The sequence below is a fragment of the Silurus aristotelis genome (genome assembly GCF_946808225.1).
Source record: "Silurus aristotelis genome assembly, chromosome: 1".
NCBI lineage: Eukaryota > Metazoa > Chordata > Actinopteri > Siluriformes > Siluridae > Silurus > Silurus aristotelis.
This window is the reverse complement of record NC_139574.1, coordinates 3,176,884-3,203,836: the sequence shown is the minus strand read 5'-3', so window position 1 is coordinate 3,203,836 and position 26,953 is coordinate 3,176,884. Positions and strand designations below refer to the sequence as shown.

The following is a 26,953-nucleotide window of genomic DNA, read 5'->3' as shown; positions in this document are numbered from 1 at the left end:
CGACAGAACAACGTTATGCTGAGATCATGAGAAAATTAAGTCATGATCAGGGCAAAACAACTAAAAAATCTGTCAAAATCACAAAAAAAAAAAAAAAAAGAACCTGTAACTATCCAATATGATAAAAAAAATAATAATAATAATTATATATATATATATATATATATATATATATATATATATATATATATATATATATATATATATATATATATATATATATATAAATCTTAAATTTTTAAATAATTAAAAAAATTTATTTTGCTTTCCATCCAATTCAAGATAAAAATACATTTTAAATATAACATTTTAAGAAAATCTTTATTTTATGTCTAAAGCATGTACATATACAGTAAAACATTTCACAAATCAAGGAACATTATTATAATTATAATTATCATATTATAAAATAAATATTTTTTTGACCTCCTCATTCTACTATAAGGTTGGAAATGTATTTTCTTGACCCTAAAATATATTTTATTGAGTATCACAGCATACAACATATATTTAACATATATTTGTAGGTCTACATTTATTTGCATCTTGATCATTATACATTTTAAGAGTTAGGTGTGGAGGAGGGTTCAGATTGACCATGTTGGAGTTGAAATTGAGGCTCTATTTGTTAGCATGCTAATGTTTGGTACTGATTATCTGATACTGATTCTGTCTTCTTTTCACAAAAAACAGTGATTTAGTTGTGTTAGTTGATGGAAAATGACCTAGCGACTAGCCTCGGGCTCTATTTTAATCATTTTACTGCGTTGTTTAGTATAACCATAGTTCCCAATCCAGTTCCATTCAGTCCAGATATCGTTTAGCCTCAATAGACTGGGGAATATGGTGCTGATGGTGATGTGGTGTGGGAATGCAATGTTTGCTGTGACAGTTAGCTCAGCCAGTAGTGGATCAATGGGTGGGGGTCTGGGTTACTGATTGGAAGGTCAGAGGTTTAAGCCACAGCACTTCCAAGCTACCACTGCTGGGCTTTAAGGAAATACCTTAATACTTCTTTGCTCCTGGGGTACATGATCCATGCATCTTTCTAGGCATAAAAAGCATTTCAACATATATTGAGCTATGCATGCTGGTGTGTGATTAATAACATTTGGAAATTATCATTGGCTGTTTTGCTAATTGTTTTGAACATGCAAGATGTGGAGCTTGTGGATATTTAGCTACAAGGTAAAGTCAGTTAGTGATGTAGGTGAGGTGAGGAGGCCTCCAGTGAAGTCAGTATTCCAGTTTTTCTCAATAAGACTGGAGCTCTGTAGCGGGAGATCTTAATGGAGCTGGCTTTTTTGTGCATTACCAGGCTAGAAAAGGATTGACTATCCTAGTTCAAGTGAAGGAAAAATCGAAATCTCCTATATAATTGTGTGCTTCCAACAAAGAACCACATACAGCTGGGAATGTGAGCAAACCTTTGGTCATCTAGTGTATGTTCTATTAGGATCTATACTATTAGGTCATGGATTACAATCTGCAATTTCTTCCTCCAGGGGAGAACCCGACTGTCTCTATGTGCTTTAAAAGTACTTCCTGGAATGCCACTCCGAAGTCTGAGCTTCTCTCACAGCACCCCTATTGGGCTGGACTGCCTTGACTGGAGACGCCGCATGTCCTCGCCTGGTGAGTGCTAAAGATTTTACTCTTCTGATGGCTGCTTGTGCTCATTTTTGAATCGGTCCTGAGATCTTATGAGTCTGTATGAGGTGTTTTGTTTTCTGGTGTGTACTGTATGGCTGACTGAGCATTTATTAAGCATTTATTAAGATGAAATTAGGATTTATTTGGTAATGTTCTGTGCTGAAATTATGTGATGTTCATGAGCAGATTATCTCAAATCTAAGATCTTAGACAGTATCTAGAACTCTTGATTGCTTGGCTTAATTCTGGATTCATGCATTGACTAAGAAAGTTACTGGTGGCAAATTGGAGACATGTGGATCTTGTATTATTTCAGGAGAGCAAACCTAACTAGTCCAGCTGCTCCAGGTTTCTAATGGCATGAACTATTGTAGATTTTATAGCAGATTCTCTTGTACAGCTTTTTGGGGACTTTTTGTGTGAAGTTTTCAAGTGGAAAGAGAGAAGTTTTCTTAAAAAGTTTCTGAACCCAGTTGCTTGAATTTCCTTGTGTCGTTGCATCAGCCAAGAGTGAAATGCACACTGTAAATCCAAACCATTAAGTTCTCATATACACCTAAATTAATAGCTGCAAGTTTTTTTTAAATACTTTTTTAATGGAAGTGGTGCACTAAATTTTACCTCTCTGTAGCTACCAAGTTTCCCAGTTTTGGACAGTGTTATTGTAATATTAACAGATTACCAGCAGGTGGCAGCAGAACTGTGGTAGAACCTTGAATGATCTAAAAGTCTGAAAAAGACCCTTTGATTCTGAACCTTCTAAAACTTATCTAATTTCTTCTTAGGATTTTGTTTGTATAGTGCTCTTAGCATTGGACATATTCCCAGTAAGCAAAAGATCAAGTAAAATATGAATATATTATGAATATACATTTTATCACCAGAAATGAGTCCCTATAAGTTTATCCCCAATGAGCGAGTCGATGAGGACAGCATGAGGAAGAAATTACGAGGACTAAAAGGGAGTCTTAGTGTGGACGGAGGGCCAAAAGGGAGAGAAAAATATGTGTTTTTGAAGGCAAACATTCACAGTAACCTCGTGGATCTTCAAGTTTTAAGATTCGATTAGTCAAAAATATATTATATACAAAATACAACTTGCAGTTAAATGTAAAAAAATAATAATCATTCGACTGTTCAGGTAGGAGCATAAATGTGTCATGTAGCTTGGGTCATGTTTGTACTTTACATTCATGGCATTTGGCAGACGCCCCTTTTCCAGAGCGACTTACAATTGATGACCTACATTCATACATCTGAGCAGCTAAAAGCCTTGTTCAGGGGCACAAGGAGTGGCAGCTTGGTGTGGCTGGGATTTGAACCCATGAGTTGGAAACAATGTACAAACCTTTAAACCTTTTAAGCCACTACCAAATCGACCAACGTTGCCCCAGTGTTATTTATGTTCGGTTTCGAGGACGAGGAGGTGGCAGCTCAGTGGTATTGATTCAAGATGCCACTCTTGGAGCCCCTAAGCAAAGCCCTTACCCCTCAGTGCTGCCAGGATGCTGCATCATTGCTGATATCTGTGCTCTGACCCCATCTCCTAAGATCTCTGGGATATGCGAAGAAAGAAGTCTTGTAACGTACATGGGACAACCAACGCCTTAACCACTGAGCTACGACTTTCCCCATGTTTTATATATGCTTATGGACAACTGATGTGTTTGTAGTCTATTACATACAAAAGCTTGAACCAGACAGTAGAATTGCCAGTTGAACTGTTAATCTGATCATGTAGCTCTCAAGCAGAAACCATGTGGCTCTATTGATGTCCGCAGGGACTGAAATCAAGCATGTAGACAATTCAGATTTGGCTGTGAGGGGACAATATATATATATATATATATATATATATATATATATATATATATATATATATATATATATATATATATATATATATATATATATATATATATATGAAAAGATTCTTCAACCCCTGTAGAAGGTAATGTATTTAGCAACATGGACGGGTTGTTTCGCATTAGCACACAAACCATGTCCTGTGCACCTACACACTTGACTGACCATACTTCTCCTGAGAGTGAGGTCAGACCTGTCTCGCCAGATGTCAGCTCTGTAATTAGATCACTTTGTGTGTATTGTATCGAGGGAGGAGGTTGCGGCTGCTTTCCCAGCTTCGCTTTTGTTCGGGATTTTTATGCCTGGGCTTCTAAAATATTACTTTCACCCCTTTTGTTTTGATCAATATTAAAAAAAGTAAATTCGTTAATGCGTTCTAGACTGGCTCAAGGATTATTACGGATATGTTGTTGAATGGCTAGCGAAGTCTGGACAGAAGAATCATTGTTTCTCCTGTGTTCAACCACAGAGGCTTTTAAGATGTGCAAATCTGGGATTTATCCTTATCTGCTGTAGCATTCTGTCTTATATTATCTAGTCAGGAGCTAGCCAGTAGCTTTACGTTTCAATTGCTTGTAATCAAGAGGCATCATATTCTTTAGTTTTCTTTATCTCTTGAGTTAGCATTAGCTTGTCACCTGTTGGTATGGTAGTACAGATGATCGAGTAACAGCTTCACAGGTCTTGGGCTTGAGCTTGAGCTCAGGTTACTGTCGGTGTGGTAATTCTATGATGTTTACATTAACGCCATTTTGGCAACTTATATTTGTCTGATTCACACAACTGAGCAGCTATTGGATTTAGGGTCTTGTTCATCAGGATATAGAAACACCTGGTCCATATTCTGGAATGCTTGTTCATGCATTTGCCTTGCTAATATTAGCTAGTTAGAAGTTAGCAAGCAGCTTGATGTTCAAATTGCTAGCATCTGTAATGCATCAAATTCTTTCTTTTTTTTTGTCTTCAGTTAGCATTAGCCTGTCACCCCATGACGTGGTATTAGAGTTGATCAATCACAGCTTCAAGGTCTACGACATTTGGCGGGCGCTCTTATCCAGAGCGAATTACATTTACAGTGGTCAAGAAACGGCATTAAGGGCCTTGCTCAGGGGCACAGGAATGGCAACTTGACTGGGATTTGACCTTATGACCTTCAGATCCAACATCCAAACCACTAAGCTACCACTTAAGCTACGAGTGTTGTCCCTGTGTATGGGTTTCCTCCCACCTACCACAATGTGTATTCCTGCTTCTTGACCACTGTTCCTATGGTAGACTACCGATCCAATGGTATCCTCATAAGAACATTACACCTCACATGCTATATATTGTGTAATGGTTGTTCATGCTTTAGTTTAGCTAATATTAGCTAGTTAGAAGCTAGCCAGCTAGCCAGTAGCTAGCTTCTAAAGTTAGCATTAGCTTGTCACCTGGTGGTATGGTAGCACAGCTGATCGAGTATCAGCTTCACAGGTCCTCGTTTTGATCCTGAACTCAGGTTACTGTCTGTTTGTGGTAATTCTTTATTTACAGCATTTGGCAGACATTTGGCCTTATCCCTAGCAACTTACATTTATCTCATTCAGCGGCCCAAGGAGTGGCAGCTTGGTGATCTCACGACCCTCTGATCCAAAATCCAAACCACTAAGCCACCACCTAAATTACGAACGTTGTCCCTGTGTGTTTTATGGGTTTACTTCTCAGAAACATGTGAGTAGGTGTGAAGGTGTGGGTGGCCTGGTATCCCATCCACAGTGCCTCATGGCCACTGTTCGTACGACTGACTTCATATCCAATGCCATCCTCCAACCGGGAAACAGCTACTCCTCATAACCCATAGTGTGGAATGCTTGTGCCTAGACGGTACTGTAACTGCTTCCTTGAATCCTTGAGGAATTTAGGAGTTAACCTCTAAATTTAGCTTAGAAACTTCTTTTCCTCGTATCAAGGGAATGGATTTTGTTTTGGTAAACTGTGCCTCAGTACACAGCGAGTATCCGATATCAACGTGTAGGAGGGTTTGCCAGCAGATCCGTCTAGAAATCGAGGCTCACATCGTACTACGCCTGTAGTTTAATGACAGATATTAATACCCAGTGCTGGGGGAAATGCGCCTTTGTTCTTCAGAATCGTTGTGAAGGACAGGGACGGTGTTGGATCTCATTTCTAACTTGCATCTTATAATACAGAGGCGGCTCATGCGCATTAGTATATAAAAGCACCATCAATCTTTCGTCATTAAAACAGATGAAGGCACAGACAAGCAGGAAATCCCACCATTAAAGGTTCCTGTGTGACAACTGCAAAGCACCAGGGCTTTATCCATTACAGCAAGACAGAGAGAGAGAGAGAGAGAGAGAGAGAGAGAGAGAGAGAGAGAGAGAGAGAGAGCGAGATAGAGAGAGTGAGGAAAAAAGAGAGAAGGAAACAAGTGAGGGGTGAAATGAGCTGCTTTCAGTGCCGCTCAAGCGCTATTATAGGCCCTTTTTCATCTCTCGAGTTCCCCCTTAGAGCCCCCCCCGCTGATGAATGGTGAGCTGCTATGGGAAAAAAGTGACTGAGCGAGCAAGAGAGAGAGAGAGAGAGAGAGAGAGAGAGGAGGAGAGGAGGAGCTGCAGATCCTACAGCAGAAAGGCTGTTGCTAGTGACCAGGCAGCAGTTTCAGCTCGCACTGCCTCACTCACACTGCGTTTCCGTCGAGATCGCAGCATACCGGGGTGTACGCTTGTACACTGCCATGCGCACCCAGCAGGGCGGCGCTGAGGGCTCTGTACCCCTGCCCGGGGGTAGCTGTGGCAGTAGCAGTGGCAGTTCAGGATTGTCACCCAGCTCGGACTCGGATGCCAGTCTCGGGCCTGGAACTTACACTGGGTATGGGGGAACCCTGAGGGGCATCTTATCCCGATATTGGAGTCTCGAGAGCCTTCACTCCACCACAGGTAAAATAAATCTGTTTTTATATTCCAGTGTAGTTAATAGTGATATAGTTTGTGATTCTTTGAAAGTCTTGTGTTGTTCATTGGATTGTTTTTTGATAGATGGATGGATAAATGCTTTGAAGTGTTTTGAATCGGTTGGAGAAGTATATGATCTGTGATCCTCTAGATGGATGGAGGGCTCTTTATGCTCTTAGGTTCTCATAAAGGATGAATAAAGGAAGCAATGCTTTATGTTTTTCTGCATGGATGGTTGAATGTTTGGATGGATGGATGGATGGATGGATGGTTGCTTTGAAGTCCTTTGAATATATGAAGGAATTAATGACTTGTGATTCTCTAGGTGGATGGATGGATGGATGGATGGATGGATGGATGGAGAGATTGATGCTCTTAGGTTCTCAGAAGGGATGAATGAATGAAGGAAGTAGTGCTTCATGGTTCTCTGTATAGATGGTGGGAATGATGCTTTGTGGTTTTCCAAATAGAAAGAGAAATAGATGGGTGGAAGACAGATGTTTTATGGTTTGCTGAATGGAAAGACTGAATGAGGTTTTTGGGTTTTCTGATGGATGGATGGATGGATGGATGGATGGATGGATGGATGGATGGATGGATGGATGGATAGATGGTTATCTAAAAACATAGAGTGAAACTGAAACTTGGTATGTTGTACTTTTTGGATGAAGTGAGAGATTGATGCTTTGTGAGTCCTTTAAATAAATAGTAGGATAGATACTCTTTGGTTCTTCAGGTGGAGGGATTGAGACTTCATACGTCTCTGTAGTGGATGGATGGATGGATGGATGGATGGATGGATAGATGGATGGATGGACGAACGGATGGATGGACAGACGGACGGACGCTTCAAAGTGTTTTGAATAGTTTGGAGAAATGTATTCTTTGTGATTCTTTGGGTGAATGGATAAAGAGAGGGATGGAGCTCTTAAGTTAAAGAAAGGATGAATGAACAGAGGAAGCAATGCGTTATGGTTCTCTGCATGGATGGTGGGAATGATCGTTTGTGGTTCTCTGAATGGATAGATAAATAGATAGATGCATGAATAAATTGATGCTTCATGGATCTCTATAACAGATAATTAGATGAATTCATGGATGAATAAACTGAACCGTATGTTATTCATCTACTGACATGACTGGATAACGGTTCCTTTTAGGTTCTTTTGGCATTCTGAGTATCAAAATAAAGGCCTGTCAAATATAGAACAGTTTAGAAGGACTGATGCTAATGATACATACTTACATACAAACAAAACATATGACCAAAAGTATGTGCACCCATCACCTCTGTATGTTTGTCTTCCTTGATCTTCTCAACCACAAGACAACACCTTTTAAGATTAACTGGAATGCATGGAACACCACAGACCCCCTCAACCAACATCAGAGCCTTCCTAGTAGAGCTCATTATAACAGCCAAAAAAGAATAAATCCAATGTTAATGCACTTGATTTGCATATCGGTGTGATAACCAGGTGTCCGCATACTTTTGACCATGCATTATAGATAAGCAGGCTGAATTGGCTTAATACTTATATAAGTAGTATTGCAAGTACACTATATGGACAAGACCATAACATCCCGTTCCACATTTAGTTCAAATTTGACCTTTTATAATAATCTCCACCCTTTTGAGATGATGTTCTACTAGATTTTGTGGAGTTTTATGAGATTAATTTAGCCACAAGGGTCAGGTAGTGATGTAGGCGAGGAGGCCTGGTGGGCTGTCAGTGTTCACAATCATCCGATTAGGCTTGGAGCTCTATAGCAGAAGATCTTCCAATCCAGTGCATAAAAAGTAGATCTTCATGACATTGCTGGAACAGGGTTGGGTCTCCTAGTAAGTCCTATGCAATTGTATACATTATGGTAACATTTTGTACCATGTATGGATTGGGGGGGGAAGTCAGGTGTCCCAATACTTTTGACAGCATCATGTATATATTTTGATCTTATATTTGTTTAATTTGTGGAATGAATGCTTCAGATGTGAACAGCATGGATGGTCTCTCTCTCTTTCCTGGTAACATCAGGATCTACATATATGTTTTCACGGTTATGAAGCCTTCATGATGCTTCAGAGTGTGTACAGGAGGCAGATGCCTCTCGATGCGCATTCAGTCCTCGTGTGTCATGTTTATTTGTAAATAATTGTCTCTGAGCATCTGTTCCTTCACTCATCCCAGCATGTGTTAACGGTCGCGTTAATGCACGATGTCCATCTGTACGAGTTCAGGTCTCCAGCTCTTCTCACGTTTCCTCTCGTCGTCACAGTGAAACGCACTTTATTGCGAGAGATCGGATGATGATAAATATGTCGTCTCGGGATCGATGGCTGTGTCCTTTCAACGAGAGCGTCATCGATTCGCACTTCCAACCATGTGCCGGGACGCCTGGGAGGTGTACGCTCATTCTTTTTTTGCCTCGCTTTCGCTTGCTGATGCGTGGAAACCTCCCGCGTGGTAAACATGGCTCTGTGATGAGCGTGCGTGTTCGGCTGTGCAGGACAAAACCACGGACGAAAACCAGATCTGCGTAGACGAATGCAATCAAGCTCCATTCGCAACGCCAGGAAACCTCTCTCAAAAGCGGCGTGGACTTTTTTCTTCACTTATATATACAGTATATTCATTTTCATAGACTTTACAGAAGAGAAACTCGAGTGATTCTTTTAATATTAAAACCCTGTAGTACTGGAGGCTTGGGTAGAAAATGTACTGGAACTCAGAGAAAACTTACTGGAAGAACATGGGAAGCTCCAGGAAACAAGCCAGGAGCTGTGAAGCAAAAAAAAAAAAATTTCATTCCAAGCTACATTCCATCACCATGCCAGCTAGCAGACGCTGAAGACCTTTGGAGCTACAAAGAGCTAGCTTTGTCTTAAACAAAACTGTGTGTGTTTATTTTTCACTGCATCCACTAACAGTTATGGTTTGTGTGGCTTCGAGTATCATCTGGTTCTTAGCACCAGAACCCTGCTTTAGAACCAGGTCGTTTCTTCTGGTGCTGAATTTTGACCTGAAAGTTCTTGCCATGAAAATTGGTCCTCTCCCGTCGTCTTGCTCGTTCGGTCACCCACGAACCCTGAAGAGTGCCGTTCTCCTGCGCTGTAGAGCTCTCATGGCTTCGTTAATGGTGAGTCACTAATGTATTGTACCTCAGGAGCAAATATATGCCTCCTGAAGATACAATCTTTCTAGTGATTCCCACCAGATTGATTTTTAATGTCTGTGGTCTTGGGATTTGAGCTTTTGTATGGGGTCGAGGTCATGGGTTAAAGTTGTGGTTGTCATGGGAATCCATTGCTGAACTCGGTTTCCATTGTTGCTTGACAGAAGTGAAAGGAAATAATGGGTCTCCAGAAATAGCAATATGAAGCATCAGAAAACAACAGGATTGGTGTGTGCTCCTTTTTGAACATCCAATTCCACAATTAGATATCATCAATTGCTCTTATAATAAGCGCCACTTTTCTGAGATTTTGTGAAGAATTTGGGGGATTTTGGGCTCATTGAACCACAAGGGTCTCAGTAAAGTCAGGTGCTGACAGAGCTGAGTTGAGAAGGCCTGGGGTGCAGTCAACTAGGTTAAGAGATCTATAGCAGGAGATCTTCCACTCCATCAAATAAGAGCATATTTTCACGGAGCTGGCTTTGTGTACAGGAGTAATTCCATTGGGGAGACAAGTTGAGGAGGTAGCTTTGTGTTTAAGGCATTGTAGTTTGGATTTGAAGATTGTGAGATCAAATTCCAGCCACACCAAGCTTCTGGGCCTCCTGAGCAAGGCCCCTTAACCCCATAGCTGCTCAGTTGAGATAATGAATGAGATAAATGCAAGTCGCTCTGGATAAATTATTCTCCCAAAAACAGATTTGCGTCTCCTACTTAAGTGAATGGAAAGACGTCCTCTACAATTGTGTTCCTCCAACTTTGGAGTAAAGGTTTGGTGAAGAACTTACGGCTGGAAAAATCGTGCGTCCCAAAACTTTTGACAGGTTTTGCTATTCCACCATCTTACGGTGGAGCGGTGTCTCCTGCATGGTGGGCTTTCTCTTTTGACTGTGCCAGTAATAAAACCCTCATTTGCAATACAATGAATTATTCACTACAAGCGTTAAGTGGTGCTATCGGAATTCCTTCGCTTAGCGCTAATGCTAACCTTTAACCTAACATGCTAGCATCGTGCTAGTCCTGAAGCACAGCTGGCTTCTTGCCTCTCTATTGTAAAGTGTGTTATGACTCAACTCGCGTCAGAGATTTCCCGCCAAAACACAAGCGAGCTGCTGACTCAAGCGCCCGAGACGACAGTGACGTCGTGTTGTGTCACGAGGCCAGGGATTTCATCAGAAACACTGAGGACCTCATAATCCTTCCAAAAGCTCGTTCATCATCTACTGAGGTTAACTGTAATACCATACAATGAGTCATTTGTGTGGCTGGTGTACTGGTTATGCTCTGCTAGCTGCTACTGTGAAGGAAGGAGGATCCCCAACAAGGTCTGCCCCTTTGAGGTCTGGTTCTTATTAAGGTTTCTTTCTCATATCATCTCGAGTTTCAAAGAAATGCTAACGATTTAAACGGGGCGTCTCGCCGATTAGCACGCTACAAAACACAGAATATAAATCAAAGTTTGTGGACATGAGTATACGATTGGCTTCTTTTTGAACATCCCATTAACATTTAGTCCCTCATAAACTCCACTCTTTTGGGAAGATGTTCCTCTAGATTTTGGAGAGTGCTTTTGGAGAGTCAGATACACAGCCATTATTAAAGGTACTGATGTAGGTGAGGATCCCTGGGGTGCAATCGGCATTCACATTTCTCCCAATAGGGTTTAGAGCTCTATAGCAGGAGATCTTCCACTCCAATTCATGGAAAGCAGGTCTTCATGGAGCTAGATTTGTGCACAGTTTCAAGGCCATGCTGTAACAGGTTTGGGTCTCCTAGATCAAATAAATAAAAAAGTTCATGCTCCTGCATTCCAAAGACTTGTACTGTACAATTGTGTGCCTTCAACTTTGTGCTAAAAGTCTGGAGAAGAACCAAATCGTGCCTTTCTCAGACTCTTGGAGTAACCATTCAGGTTCTGTGTAGGACCTTAGAACTTGGTGTTTCCTATTTAGAAAGGGCTCCATGACAGTAGCAAACTATGAACACTTAATGGAACTCTTAAAGAACCCATAGAGTGTCTAGATGAACTGTGTGTGTTGAATATCCAATTTAGCATCTAATCTGAGGCACTTTTTGACCAGGAAAACATTTTCCCAGGTTCTACATAAAATTCCCAAGCGAGTCAAACAAACAAATTGACTGAGAGTTTGGAACATTTCGAAACAACAGAAAACAACTTGAATTCTTAACAATCAGAAAGCTACGTCTGGGCCAACAGCCAGGCTTTAATCCATAAATCATGGTCAACTTTGGGGTAATTTGGGGTCCTTCTGTGAAATAACAAGCAGATTTGAACAAATAATAAAAATTTAAAAAATCAGATATCAGGAAATAAATGGGTTTAAATGAAGTTTTCCTGAAGATGAAATGCGAATCAAAGATCCTGTCTGCTCCATGATGGCACTGAGTGGCCCAAAGTGGCCAAATTGTATAGTGAGGTCATGCTAACGTGAGTTTATGTCATTCTAACACACACACACACACACACACACACACACCCACACCCACACACTCACTCAGAGAAACACACACACACTTGTTCTTCAAACCAGAAAAACAAGGCCATCATGTCTGAAAGCATTCATCTGAAAGACACAGCACAAGTGAGATCTATGCATTAAAAATAGGTCACGTTTCCTCGGTCTTTGGTCAGACGCCGCCACTAAGCCTGAGAAGAACAGACCAAGCGTGAATAACAAACCCGGGATTTCTGTCTGCTCACACTGAGGGCTGATTTACAGCAATTTTCTCAGAACAGAGAATAAATGAAGGCAGATTCCCTGCACTTTTCATGTCGAGATTTGTAAATAATTGCCTTCATACACAAAATCGGCCCTTCGAATACATTTTATTTCTTTACCCCTGGCAGATAGGAGGCGCTGGCACTCGAGACTCCTTCCATCAATTTTACCGAAATGAGTCCTTTTCAAAAAATGTCACCATGTAAAATATTAAGAATATTATGAAATGTTTTTCCCAAAGACAGGACGTGGAGTTGAAGGTAGTAGAGCTTAAGATGTTGAGATGTTCATTGGAAGTGATGAGAATGGACAGGATTAGAAAAGAGTTTATTAGAGGGACAGCGCATGAAGGACGTTTTGGAGACAAGGTGAGGGAGGCGAGATTGAGATGGTTTGGACATGGGGTATATCGGAGAATGCTGAAAATGGAGCCACCAAAGAGGAAGGCCAAGGAGGAGGTTTATGAATGTGGTAAGGGGAAGATTTGCAGGTGGTTGGTTTGAAAGAGGCAGATGTCGAGGACAAGGGGGGGTATGGAGACGGATGATCTGCTGTGGTGACCCCTAATGGGAGAAGCCGAGAGAAGAAGAAATGTTTTTCCTGAGCATACAATTGGTATCCTGAACCCATCCTATTCCACATATAGTCTCTTATAATAAGCTCCACTCTTCTGGGAAGACGTTCCACTGGATTTTATGGAGATTTGAGCTCATTTAGTCACAAGGGTGGTAGTGAAGTCAGGTACTGATGTAGCTGACGAGGCCTGGGGGTGCAGTCAGTGTTCACATTCATCCTCAATAGGGTCGGATCTCTATATCAGATCTTCCACTTCAACCCATGTAAAGCAGATCTTCATGGAGCCGGCTTTGTGTACTTTGTGTCATGCTGGAACAGGGTTGGGTCTCCTAGTTCAAGAGTTAAAGGGAAAATGTCTGTCTATACAATTGTGGAAAAACAGCAACACAGGGAGACCTTAGAGGTAGATGAATACTACTATCTGTTAAATATTACTATCGGCCATCTTCCACGTTGCGTAACCTGCTACTGTCTGCCGGTGGCCGTCCGATAGCATCGTATCTACTGTAAGACGCGATGCGTCTGTGAAAGTAATTATCCCCTAATGGATTTGTAATGGGTCCATGGCGTTCGATTAGCCGCTACCGCGTTGTACCGAATGACCCATAAACGCGATTTAACACCCTCTTGTCTTTTGTTTTTGCAGCCCTTTCTGAATGATGTCATACAGAGCAGGCCGTAAAATCGATGATTAAAGATCATCATCGTAAAGATCGATCTGATTAAACCCTACGGTCAGTCAGCGAGACCGTTATCCAGTCATGCACATACTTCGCTCTGTCAGATGCACGCCGTCTGTTCCTGTCGTCTGATTAGATTAGATTCGAGGAGTCTGATTACATCAGACCGGCTTCATAAATCAGTGAAATGAGGTAGACCTTTATCGCCTGGTTTACAAATGCTTAGACATAAAGTGTAAAAGTCAGGGTTTAGGGTCATGTCCCTCTTTACGAAATGAAGTCAGATGCCGTAATAAATACACTCAGACAAGTAATAAGAGTTAAATCGCTGCTTATGTCATAGTCAGTTACGTAAGAAACAACAGCCAATCCAGTGTCCTAACATCATATCGGAAAGTACAGGACATTATTGACGTTTTATGATATCGAGGGATGGATCTCGTTTACTCCAAAGGGTGTTTCCACCGTAGCTACCTATTTTCCTCACGTTCCATAAAAAATTCTTTAATTCAAAGAGCAGGCCATGTATCCCCCCCCCCCCCCCCCCCACACACACACACACACACACCACAGTGGTGTCATGCCTGAACCAATCCACCTCTAAATACCATCATCATGACAAAACGTCTAGAGAAACCATCAGTATTATAGGGGTACAGGAATCTCATACAGAGGGAATGAATGCCATAAAGCAAGAAACGCCACGAACACAATTCAACACGACTCCTTTCACTGTAGCCACAGCTGCACCCCCGCGTACATCATCTCTAGCAGTCGATATTCACCCCATCACATCACATCACCCCGGGGTTTCCTGCAATTTTCTGTGCGTTACGGTTTTCCTGGGGATTTGAATTTGTGTGTTTTCATGCAAAGTTCTACAGGAAAGAAGTTTCAAGACGTTTTAAGTATAAACGTTTCATGACAAAAACAACTGAACCGTTTTGGTGACATTTCCACACGATGTCTGTCTTTTCTCAAATCTTGTGAAACTTCCTTGTAAGTGTTTGTGTCCAAATCAGGTTTCTTCTACTCAGTCATTCGTTGTGAAATGAAAAAAAAAAAAAACAGCTATTAAACCCACATGTGTAGGAGTGGGAGCTCGGTGGTTAATACGCTGGGTTACTGATCAGAAGGTCGAGGGTTCAAGCCCCGGTATCGCCAAGCTGCCACTCTTGGGCCCTTAAGCAAGGCCCTTAACACTCTGTGCTCCTGGGATGCCGTATCATGGCTGACCCTGCACTCTGACCCCAGCTCCTAAACGAGCTGAAATATGTGAAGAACAAATTTCACTGTGCTCTAATGTATATGTGACAAATAAAGGCTATTCTTCACATGAATATATATGGGCTAATGCCCTTTGCTACAGATGCAGTTTGTAAGCTCTAACTAGTGCGCCCTCTAACCATCCAATCAAATGACGTGAAAATGCTGACGTTACTGTCAGCCTGCTAGATGGACCCGGGGTTGGCCAACTCGCAATCTGATTGGTTAAAACAACGAGCTTTAAGGACCATGTACTTAACGCTACAGGAGCCCACACCGCTGATTCTGAAGGCTCACGGCAAACTCCTCGGACCTCAGCAATACGTAATGTGACGACTGAAATCTGATTGGATTGAAACTCCAATATAAACAGAAAGCAGAGCAGCCAAGAGAAACTAGTGGTGATAATTTAATCCATATTCAAGACGAAAAGAGAAGTTTATATATATATATATAAACACACTGTATATACAGTGAGGAAAATAAGTATTTGAACACCCTGCTATTTTGCAAGTTCTCCCACTTAGAAATCATGGAGGGGTCTGAAATTGTCATCGTAGGTGCATGTCCACTGTGAGAGACATAATCTAAAAAAAAAAATAATCCAGAAATCACAATGTATGATTTTTTAACTATTTATTTGTATGATACAGCTGCAAATAAGTATTTGAACACCTGTCTATCAGCTAGAATTCTGACCCTCAAAGACCTGTTAGTCTGCCTTTAAAATGTTCACCTCCACTACATTTATTATCCTAAATTAGATGCACCTGTTTGAGGTCGTTAGCTGCATAAAGACACCTGTCCCCCCATGCAATCAGTAAGAATCCAACTACTAACATGGCCAAGACCAAAGAGCTGTTCAAAGACACTAGAAACAAAATTGTACACCTCCACAAGGCTGGAAAGGGCTACAGGGAAATTGCCAAGCAGCTTGGTGAAAAAAGGTCCACTGTTGGAGCAATCATTAGAAAATATAAGAAGCTAAACATGACTGTCAATCTCCCTCGGACTGGGGCTCCATGCAAGATCTCACCTCGTGGGGTCTCAATGATCCTAAGGAAGGTGAGAAATCAGCCCAGAACTACACGGGAGGAGCTGGTCAATGACCTGAAAAGAGCTGGGACCACCGTTTCCAAGGTTACTGTTGGTAATACACTAAGACGTCATGGTTTGAAATCATGCATGGCACGGAAGGTTCCCCTGCTTAAACCAGCACATGTCCAGGCACGTGTTAAGTTTGCCAATGACCATTAGGATGATCCAGAGGAGTCATGGGAGAAAGTCATGTGGTCAGATGAGACCAAAATAGAACTTTTGGGTCATAATTCCACTAAACGTGTTTGGAGGAAGAAGAATGATGAGTACCATCCCAAGAACACCATCCCTACTGTGAAGCATGGGGGTGGTAGCATCATGCTTTGGGGGTGTTTTTCTGCACATGGGACAGGGCGACTGCACTGTATTAAGGAGAGGATGACCGGGGCCATGTATTGCGAGATTTTGGGGAACAACCTCTTTCCCTCAGTTAGAGCATTGAAGATGGGTTGAGGCTGGGTCTTCCAAAATGACAATGACCCGAAGCACACAGCCAGGATAACCAAGGAGTGGCTCTGTAAGAAGCATATCAAGGTTCTGGCGTGGCCTAGCCAGTTTCCAGACCTAAACCCAATAGAGAACCTTTGGAGGGAGCTCAAACTCCGTGTTTCTCAGCGACAGGCCAGAAACCTGACTGATCTAGAGAAGATCTGTGTGGAGGAGTGGGCTAAAATCCCTCCTGCAGTGTGTGCAAACCTGGTGAAAAACTACAGGAAACGTTTGACCTCTGTAATTGCAAACAAAGGCTCCTGTACCAAATATTAACATTGACTTTCTCAGGTGTTCAAATACTTATTTGCAGCTGTATCATACAAATAAATAGTTTAAAAAAATCATACATTATGATTTCTGGATTTTTTTTTTTAGATTACGTCTCTCACAGTGGACATGCACCTACGATGACAATTTCAGACCCCTCCATGAGTTCTAAGTGGGAGAACTTGCAAAATAGCAGGGTGTTCAAATACTTATTTTCCTCACTGTATATGTGTGTGTGTGTGTACAATATGAGGCCATCTGTCCACCAGCTAAACCTTGGCCAAAATTGGGTCATGAAACAAGTCAATAATCCCAAGCACACCAGTAAATCTACAACAGAATGGCTGAAAAAGAACAGAATCAAGGTGTTGCAATGACCCAGTCAAAGTCCAGACCTCTGCCTGACTGGACTTTAAAAGAACTTTGTATAAACAAATACCTGCAAATCTCAATAAACTGAAGCAACGCTGTAAATCAGAGTGAGCTAGAATTCCTTCACAATGATGTAAGAGACTGATAAAACCCTACACAACACCATTAGTTGTATACGATCACATCTGTAATATAAACAGTCTCCGCCCAGCCCCTCTATAAGACATCACATGACCCGCCTCCTTTTTCATTGATCTGCCCTACACTACTTCTCGAACTTTCAGATCGATTTCCTTATCGTCTTTAGTTCTTCCTCGTATGCAATTGGCATCTACGGGATCTCAAGCTCCTGGAATCTACTTCCTCTTGCAATAATATTCGCAACAGTGACTCCATCTCTATTTTCGAATCTCGTTTGGAAACGCATCTTTTTTAGGCAGGCATCTCATTAACATTAAATACGTACGTCTTACAGGGCGCATAGTGTTTCATCATTTTAAACTGTTTTTTATTGTATGCAAGGTGCCCTTGAGTGTCATGTAAGGCACCCAATGAAAAAAATTAGCTATAATAATAATAATAATAAGCAATAATAGTAATAATGTTTATTTTTGTATTATTATTATTATAATCAGCAAGAAGGCATGTGGGCATTTGTCTTGTGGGCATTTCGTCAAGACAAAAACCCAATGATCTTTCTGTTGTTTTCGCTCGAGCCTTGAAACTTATAATGCGTCTGTGTGCAAAATGAAACCCCGAGATACAAAATGACTGCTTACGGCTGGCCTGAAGGAGGCTGCTGACGAAAACCTAAACTGTCCTGCAATTACAAAGCCTACTGAAGGATCAGACTCTAGTAGTGGGGGGGCAAAATGAAAGATTGCGTCTAATAATGTTTGAGTTTTTACTGCCACTGCAATATTGTACTAAAATTTGATTTCATTAGCATTTGATCTGCAGCCAGTTACACCAGTTGGAGTTTGTTGGGATGTTAAAGTAAAAAGTGAGTTCAGAGTTCAAAACTATGGTGCTGGACCCATATTTATATTTTAAGCATTTAGAATACGCCATTAACTACAATCAATCTGTATCTGTCTGTCTGTCTGTCTGTCTGTCTGTCTGTCTGTCTGTCTGTCTGTCTGTCAACACACTATCAAAATGTTTTATACTTTTTTATTTTTATAGAGTAGATTATTGTTACTTTTAATAAACACAGTAAAAATAAAAGTATGCCCTCTTTGAAATGTCTGGTTTTCTGTATCAAGATAGATAGATAGATAGATAGATAGATAGATAGACAGATAGACAGACAGACAGACAGACAGACAGACAGACAGACAGACAGACAGACAGACAGACAGACAGACAGACAGACAGACAGACAGACAGACAGGAGATTGAAGTTAATGGCATAATCTAAATGCTTGAAATATAAATATGGGTCCAGCACCATAGTTTTGAACTCCGAACTCAGTTTTTACTTTAACATCCCAACAAACTTTCCTCCAACTGGTGTAACTGGCTGCAGATGAAATGTAACTGGCTGCAGATGAAATGTAACTGGCTGCAGATGAAATGTAACTGGCTGCAGATGAAATGTAAATTAAATCAATTTCACTAAATTACTATTACGTGCCGTATTTGATGTTCAATCTAACAACGTTTTAGTACAGTATTTCAGTGGCAGTAAAAAGTCAAACATTATGAGACGCAATCTTTTATTTTGCCCCCCCACTACTAGAGTCTGATCCTTCAGTAGGCTTTGTAATTGCAGGACAGTTTAGGTTTTCGTCAGCAGCCTCCTTCAGGCCAGCCGTAAGCAGTCATTTTGTATCTCGGGGTTTCATTTTGCACACAGACGCATTATAAGTTTCAGGGCTCGAGCGAAAACAACAGAAAGATTATTGGGTTTTTGTCTTGACGAAATGCCCACACGCTTTCCTGCACTCGGTTTTTGTTCTCGCTCCCGCTCACTTTGGAGATTCTTTCTCCATAAATAGACAATTCTCGTGCCTTGTTCCTTCTCGCATTGTGATCCCCGAGAGCAGGAATGCTTGGTGAAGTGAAGAGGAGTTTGAGAAGCTGACATGACAGCAGAGCACACACACACACACACACACACACACACACACACACACACACACACGATAACAAAATACAGACTATTTCTGTGGAGCTACTCGTCTGTAAAAAGAGAACTAATCTCGACCGTGGTGATCTAATCCTCAAAATCAGCAATCTAAAGTACATCTCAAGCAAAATACATTTTGGATAAATATGTCAAATATACACAATATGCTGATGGATCACGCACTTACAGCTTTCACGCTTCATTTAGAAACAATCAAAGGCTAAGGGTTTCCAAAGAAACATCTTATTCTTTACTAAGGATATGAGGGTATGTAGAAAACACAAAGCCTTGTATAGAAATTGTCTATATTTATACTTTGTACATGCGTATTATATATATACTGTATATATATATATATATATATATATATATATATATATATATATATATACACACACACACACACACACACACACACACACACACACACACACACACACACACACACACAGTACCTGTGGAAAGTGTGGAAACATCAATGATCTGAGATATAGACATGATCCAAACATAAGAATTGGACAATGAATGACTCAAAGGAAGTTTTATGGGATCCAAATGTGGCATCTTTGTCTCTATTTAGGATAAAAGAGCAGGAGAGAAGATATGATCAGACTTCCTCACCCCTCCAGTCAAACATGAAGGTGGAAGCTTAATGGTTTGGGTTGTTTTGGAGCAGGGAAGGTTGGAGACTTATTCCAATAAGTGAAAGAAATCCTGAACCAACATGGCTCCCATTCCATAGTTTAACACCATTCGATTCCTTCTGAACTGCTGCTTATTGAAAGTGACTTCACTGAACAACAAGACGATGAGCCGAAGCATCGGTCTGAGCTCTGTAAGTGTTATTTAGAGAGCGAACAGCCGTCTGAAGTGTCATCTATCATGGAACCACCTGCCCAGTCACCGCACCTAAATCCTATTGAACTGCTCTGGGATGAAGAAGATCTTAAAGAAATCTAGAATAAATGAAAAACAATTTTTGCGAATCTTTTCGGCAAAGTATTTCAGCTGAATGTTTGGAAAGTGTCTGAATGCTGAGAGTGTGTAAAGCTGTTCTTCATGTTGAGAAAGGATTATATGGGACATTTATGGATTTGCTCGGTCAAAGTAGACCATTACATGACCGAGTTTGTTGCATAGAAACAAAAGGACGTGCATGTGTCTGTCGAAAACCATTAGACAAGGTGTTTCTTCACTTTTCACAGGCTCTGTATATCAAGTTAAGTGGCTATTTTGACATTCCTCTAGGACCAAGGTGCTACATTAAACAACACAGAACTAATAAAGACTTAGCAGCCATGGACACATGATTACATAAACTGAACATGTGCAAACGTTGCAAGACCTTTTAATAAACAGGGCAACAGGAGTGGGTGTCGAGTGTGACTGCGATTTGAACTCATGGCTTCTGTATACAAAGTCCAATGCCTTAACCACTAAGCTACAACTCCCTACAGTTTAGTATAGTGTAGTTGAATATATATAGTGTAATATAGTACACTGTATTATAATATGGTGTGGTGTAATATAAAGTAGTATGGTACAGCGTAGTTAAGTTTTGTAGGGTAGTATAGTGCCGGATAGTAGTGTAACATAGCATAGTATGGCACTGAGTAGGGTAGTGTAGTACAGTGTAATGTAGTATTGTATATAGTGTAGTATATTATGGGGCAGTATAGTGTGGTACACTGTAGTAGTGCACTATACTATTCTAAAAAATAGTAAATTTGTGTAAATTTGTGTACTACACTATATACTTTACTGCACTATACTACACTATTACACCATAATATAGTACACTGTAGTAGTGCACTATAGTATTCTACTACACTTTAAAGTACTGTTCTGCAGTGTACTATACTACACTATACATCATACTACATTACACTATAATACACTACACAATATTACACCATACTATACTACATTGAACAGCACTATACTACCCTACACAGTGCCATACTATGCTACATTACACTATAATACACTACACAATATTACACCATACTATACTACATTGAACAGCACTATACTACCCTACACAGTGCCATACTATGCTACATTACACTATAATACACTACACAATATTACACCATACTATACTACATTGAACAGCACTATACTACCCTACACAGTGCCATACTATACTACATTACACTATAATACACTACACTATATTACACCATACTATACTACATTGAACAGCACTATACTACCCTACACAGTGCCATACTATACTACATTACACTATAATACACTACACAATATTACACCATACTATACTACATTGAACAGCACTATACTACCCTACACAGTGCCATACTATACTACATTACACTATAATACACTACACTATATTACACCATACTATACTACATTTAACAGCACTATACTACCCTACACAGTGCCATACTATACTACATTACACTATAATACACTACACAATATTACACCATACTATACTACATTGAACAGCACTATACTACCCTACACAGTGCCATACTATACTACATTACACTATAATACACTACACTATATTACACCATACTATACTACATTGAACAGCACTATACTACCCTACACAGTGCCATACTATGCTACATTACACTATAATACACTACACTATATTACACCATACTATACTACATTTAACAGCACTATACTACCCTACACAGTGCCATACTATACTACATTACACTATAATACACTACACTATATTACACCATACTATACTACATTTAACAGCACTATACTACCCTACACAGTGCCATACTATACTACATTACACTATAATACACTACACTATATTACACCATACTATACTACATTTAACAGCACTATACTACCCTACACAGTGCCATACTATACTACATTACACTATAATACACTACACAATATTACACCATACTATACTACATTGAACAGCACTATACTACCCTACACAGTGCCATACTATACTACATTACACTATAATACACTACACTATATTACACCATACTATACTACATTGAACAGCACTATACTACCCTACACAGTGCCATACTATGCTACATTACACTATAATACACTACACTATATTACACCATACTATACTACATTTAACAGCACTATACTACCCTACACAGTGCCATACTATACTACATTACACTATAATACACTACACTATATTACACCATACTATACTACATTGAACAGCACTATACTACCCTACACAGTGCCATACTATGCTACATTACACTATAATACACTACACTATATTACACCATACTATACTACATTGAACAGCACTATACTACCCTACACAGTGCCATACTATACTACATTACACTATAATACACTACACAATATTACACCATACTATACTACATTGAACAGCACTATACTACCCTACACAGTGCCATACTATACTACATTACACTATAATACACTACACTATATTACACCATACTATACTACATTTAACAGCACTATACTACCCTACACAGTGCCATACTATACTACATTACACTATAATACACTACACAATATTACACCATACTATACTACATTGAACAGCACTATACTACCCTACACAGTGCCATACTATACTACATTACACTATAATACACTACACTATATTACACCATACTATACTACATTTAACAGCACTATACTACCCTACACAGTGCCATACTATACTACATTACACTATAATACACTACACTATATTACACCATACTATACTACATTGAACAGCACTATACTACCCTACACAGTGCCATACTATACTACATTACACTATAATACACTACACTATATTACACCATACTATACTACATTGAACAGCACTATACTACCCTACACAGTGCCATACTATACTACATTACACTATAATACACTACACTATATTACACCATACTATACTACATTGAACAGCACTATACTACCCTACACAGTGCCATACTATACTACATTACACTATAATACACTACACTATATTACACCATACTATACTACATTGAACAGCACTATACTACCCTACACAGTGCCATACTATACTACATTACACTATAATACACTACACTATATTACACCATACTATACTACATTGAACAGCACTATACTACCCTACACAGTGCCATACTATACTACATTACACTATAATACACTACACTATATTACACCATACTATACTACATTTAACAGCACTATACTACCCTACACAGTGCCATACTATACTACATTACACTATAATACACTACACTATATTACACCATACTATACTACATTGAACAGCACTATACTACCCTACACAGTGCCATACTATGCTACATTACACTATAATACACTACACTATATTACACCATACTATACTACATTGAACAGCACTATACTACCCTACACAGTGCCATACTATACTACATTACACTATAATACACTACACTATATTACACCATACTATACTACATTGAACAGCACTATACTACCCTACACAGTGCCATACTATACTACAATACACTATAATACACTACACTATATTACACCATACTATACTACATTTAACAGCACTATACTACCCTACACAGTGCCATAGTATACTACATTACACTATAATACACTACACTATATTACACCATACTATACTACATTGAACAGCACTATACTACCCTACACAGTGCCATACTATACTACATTACACTATAATACACTACACTATATTACACCATACTATACTACATTGAACAGCACTATACTACCCTACACAGTGCCATACTATACTACATTACACTATAATACACTACACTATATTACACCATACTATACTACATTGAACAGCACTATACTACCCTACACAGTGCCATACTATACTACATTACACTATAATACACTACACTATATTACACCATACTATACTACATTTAACAGCACTATACTACCCTACACAGTGCCATAGTATACTACATTACACTATAATACACTACACTATATTACACCATACTATACTACATTGAACAGCACTATACTACCCTACACAGTGCCATACTATACTACATTACACTATAATACACTACACTATATTACACCATACTATACTACATTGAACAGCACTATACTACCCTACACAGTGCCATACTATACTACATTACACTATAATACACTACACTATATTACACCATACTATACTACATTGAACAGCACTATACTACCCTACACAGTGCCATACTATACTACATTACACTATAATACACTACACTATATTACACCATACTATACTACATTGAACAGCACTATACTACCCTACACAGTGCCATACTATACTACATTACACTATAATACACTACACTATATTACACCATACTATACTACATTGAACAGCACTATACTACCCTACACAGTGCCATACTATACTACATTACACTATAATACACTACACTATATTACACCATACTATACTACATTGAACAGCACTATACTACCCTACACAGTGCCATACTATACTACATTACACTATAATACACTACACTATATTACACCATACTATACTACATTTAACAGCACTATACTACCCTACACAGTGCCATACTATGCTACATTACACTATAATACACTACACTATATTACACCATACTATACTACATTGAACAGCACTATACTACCCTACACAGTGCCATACTATGCTACATTACACTATAATACACTACACTATATTACACCATACTATACTACATTTAACAGCACTATACTACCCTACACAGTGCCATACTATGCTACATTACACTATAATACACTACACTATATTACACCATACTATACTACATTGAACAGCACTATACTACCCTACACAGTGCCATACTATGCTACATTACACTATAATACACTACACTATATTACACCATACTATACTACATTGAACAGCACTATACTACCCTACACAGTGCCATACTATACTACATTACACTATAATACACTACACTATATTACACCATACTATACTACATTTAACAGCACTATACTACCCTACACAGTGCCATACTATACTACATTACACTATAATACACTACACTATATTACACCATACTATACTACATTTAACAGCACTATACTACCCTACACAGTGCCATACTATGCTACATTACACTGTACTATCCGGCACTATACTACACTATAAATTTAACTACGCTGTACCATACTACTTTATATTACACCACATACATTGTAGTTGTTTGGTAAAAAAAGAATTATAATTATAAAAAATCTGCTTTATGATAAATTGTTATAATTTGTTTTACCAAACAACTACAATACTATACCCTACAGTACTACACTACCCTATACAATATCCTACTGTACTACAGTGTACTAAACCACACTATATATTAAACCACACTAAACTTCCCAATAATACAGCATACTACACTATATAGAATACTACATTACACTGTACTACACTACCCTATACTAAACCCTACTGTACTACAGTGTACTAAACCACACTATATATTATACCACACTATATAGAATACTACATTACACTGTACTGCACTACCCTATACTATAACCTACTGTACTACAGTGTACTATACCACACTATATATATATATATATATATATATATATATATATATATATATATATATATATATATATATATATATATATATATATATATATATATATATAGTGTGGTATAGTACACTGTAGTACAGTAGGGTTTAGTATAGGGTAGTGTAGTACAGTGTAATGTAGTATTCTATATAGTGTGGTACATTATGGGGCAGTATAGTGTGGTATAATATATATATATATATATATATATATATATATATATATATATATATATATATATATATATATATATATATATATATATATATATATATATATATATATATAATTATACCACACTATACTTCCCAATAATATACTACACTATATACAAAAGTACATTACACTGTACTTCACCACCCTATACTATACCCTACTATTACACCATAGTGTAGTACTCTGTAGTAGTGCACTATACTATGCTACTACAATTTACAATATTATACTACAGTGTAATATACTACACTATATACAATACTACATAACACTCTACTACACTACTCTACACTATACTTTGGCTGTCCTTCATGTTTCCTGACATGCATTACTATTTATTAGCCTTTATTTTTCTTTTATTCTCTCGGTGCATTATTGTTTCTCAGTCCTGTAGTAACGAATCATGACTTCATTTTCTTCTTATTCATACACAGAACCATTTCTACATGTTATACCATATGGGTTCTGCTCTCTTGCTTGCCATTCAAACTAGCAAAATCTTCAATCATTCCATAACTCTCGTTCGATGCATGTTTCTTCGAAGACGGAGGAAAAGGTTGTTCTCCCTCCACAGCATGATCCTTCTCAGTTCATTCGCTCCTCTTTCTCTCCTCTGATCCCTCATCCCTTTTTTGTTGGTAACTCGCTCTCACACACACCAGAGGAGCTTATTATCAGTGCACTCACACCTCCTTTGTGTTAACGGATGACGCAGCAGTGTTTGTGGTATGTGTGTGTGTGTGTGTGTGTGTGTGTGTGTGTGTGTGTGTGTGTGTGTGTGTGTGTGTGTGTGTGTGTGTGTGTGTGTGTGTGTGCCACTGAGACTCTGTGTGTGTTTGCACCTTCAGCTCTAAATTTAGATTTAAGGGTTTATTGGCTCCC

The 26,953-nt window shown here is 39.2% G+C and overlaps 1 protein-coding gene across 7 annotated transcripts in view; it reads left to right on the top strand.

Moving 5' to 3' along the window:
• The window catches only part of LOC310727183 (rho guanine nucleotide exchange factor 4-like), a 135,884-nt gene that overhangs the window by 61,897 nt on the left and 47,034 nt on the right, over positions 1 to 26,953 (top strand). For 6 of the 7 annotated variants that reach the window (XM_083543418.1, XM_083543417.1, XM_083543419.1 and 3 more), the window contains one exon: positions 1,506 to 1,635. In XM_083543418.1, coding sequence (XP_083399544.1) covers positions 1,506 to 1,635 — 130 coding nt within the window. Of the gene's footprint in view, positions 1 to 1,505; positions 1,636 to 6,092; positions 6,459 to 26,953 lie in introns of those variants that run through there. The other variant, XM_083543423.1, reaches the window with a different exon arrangement.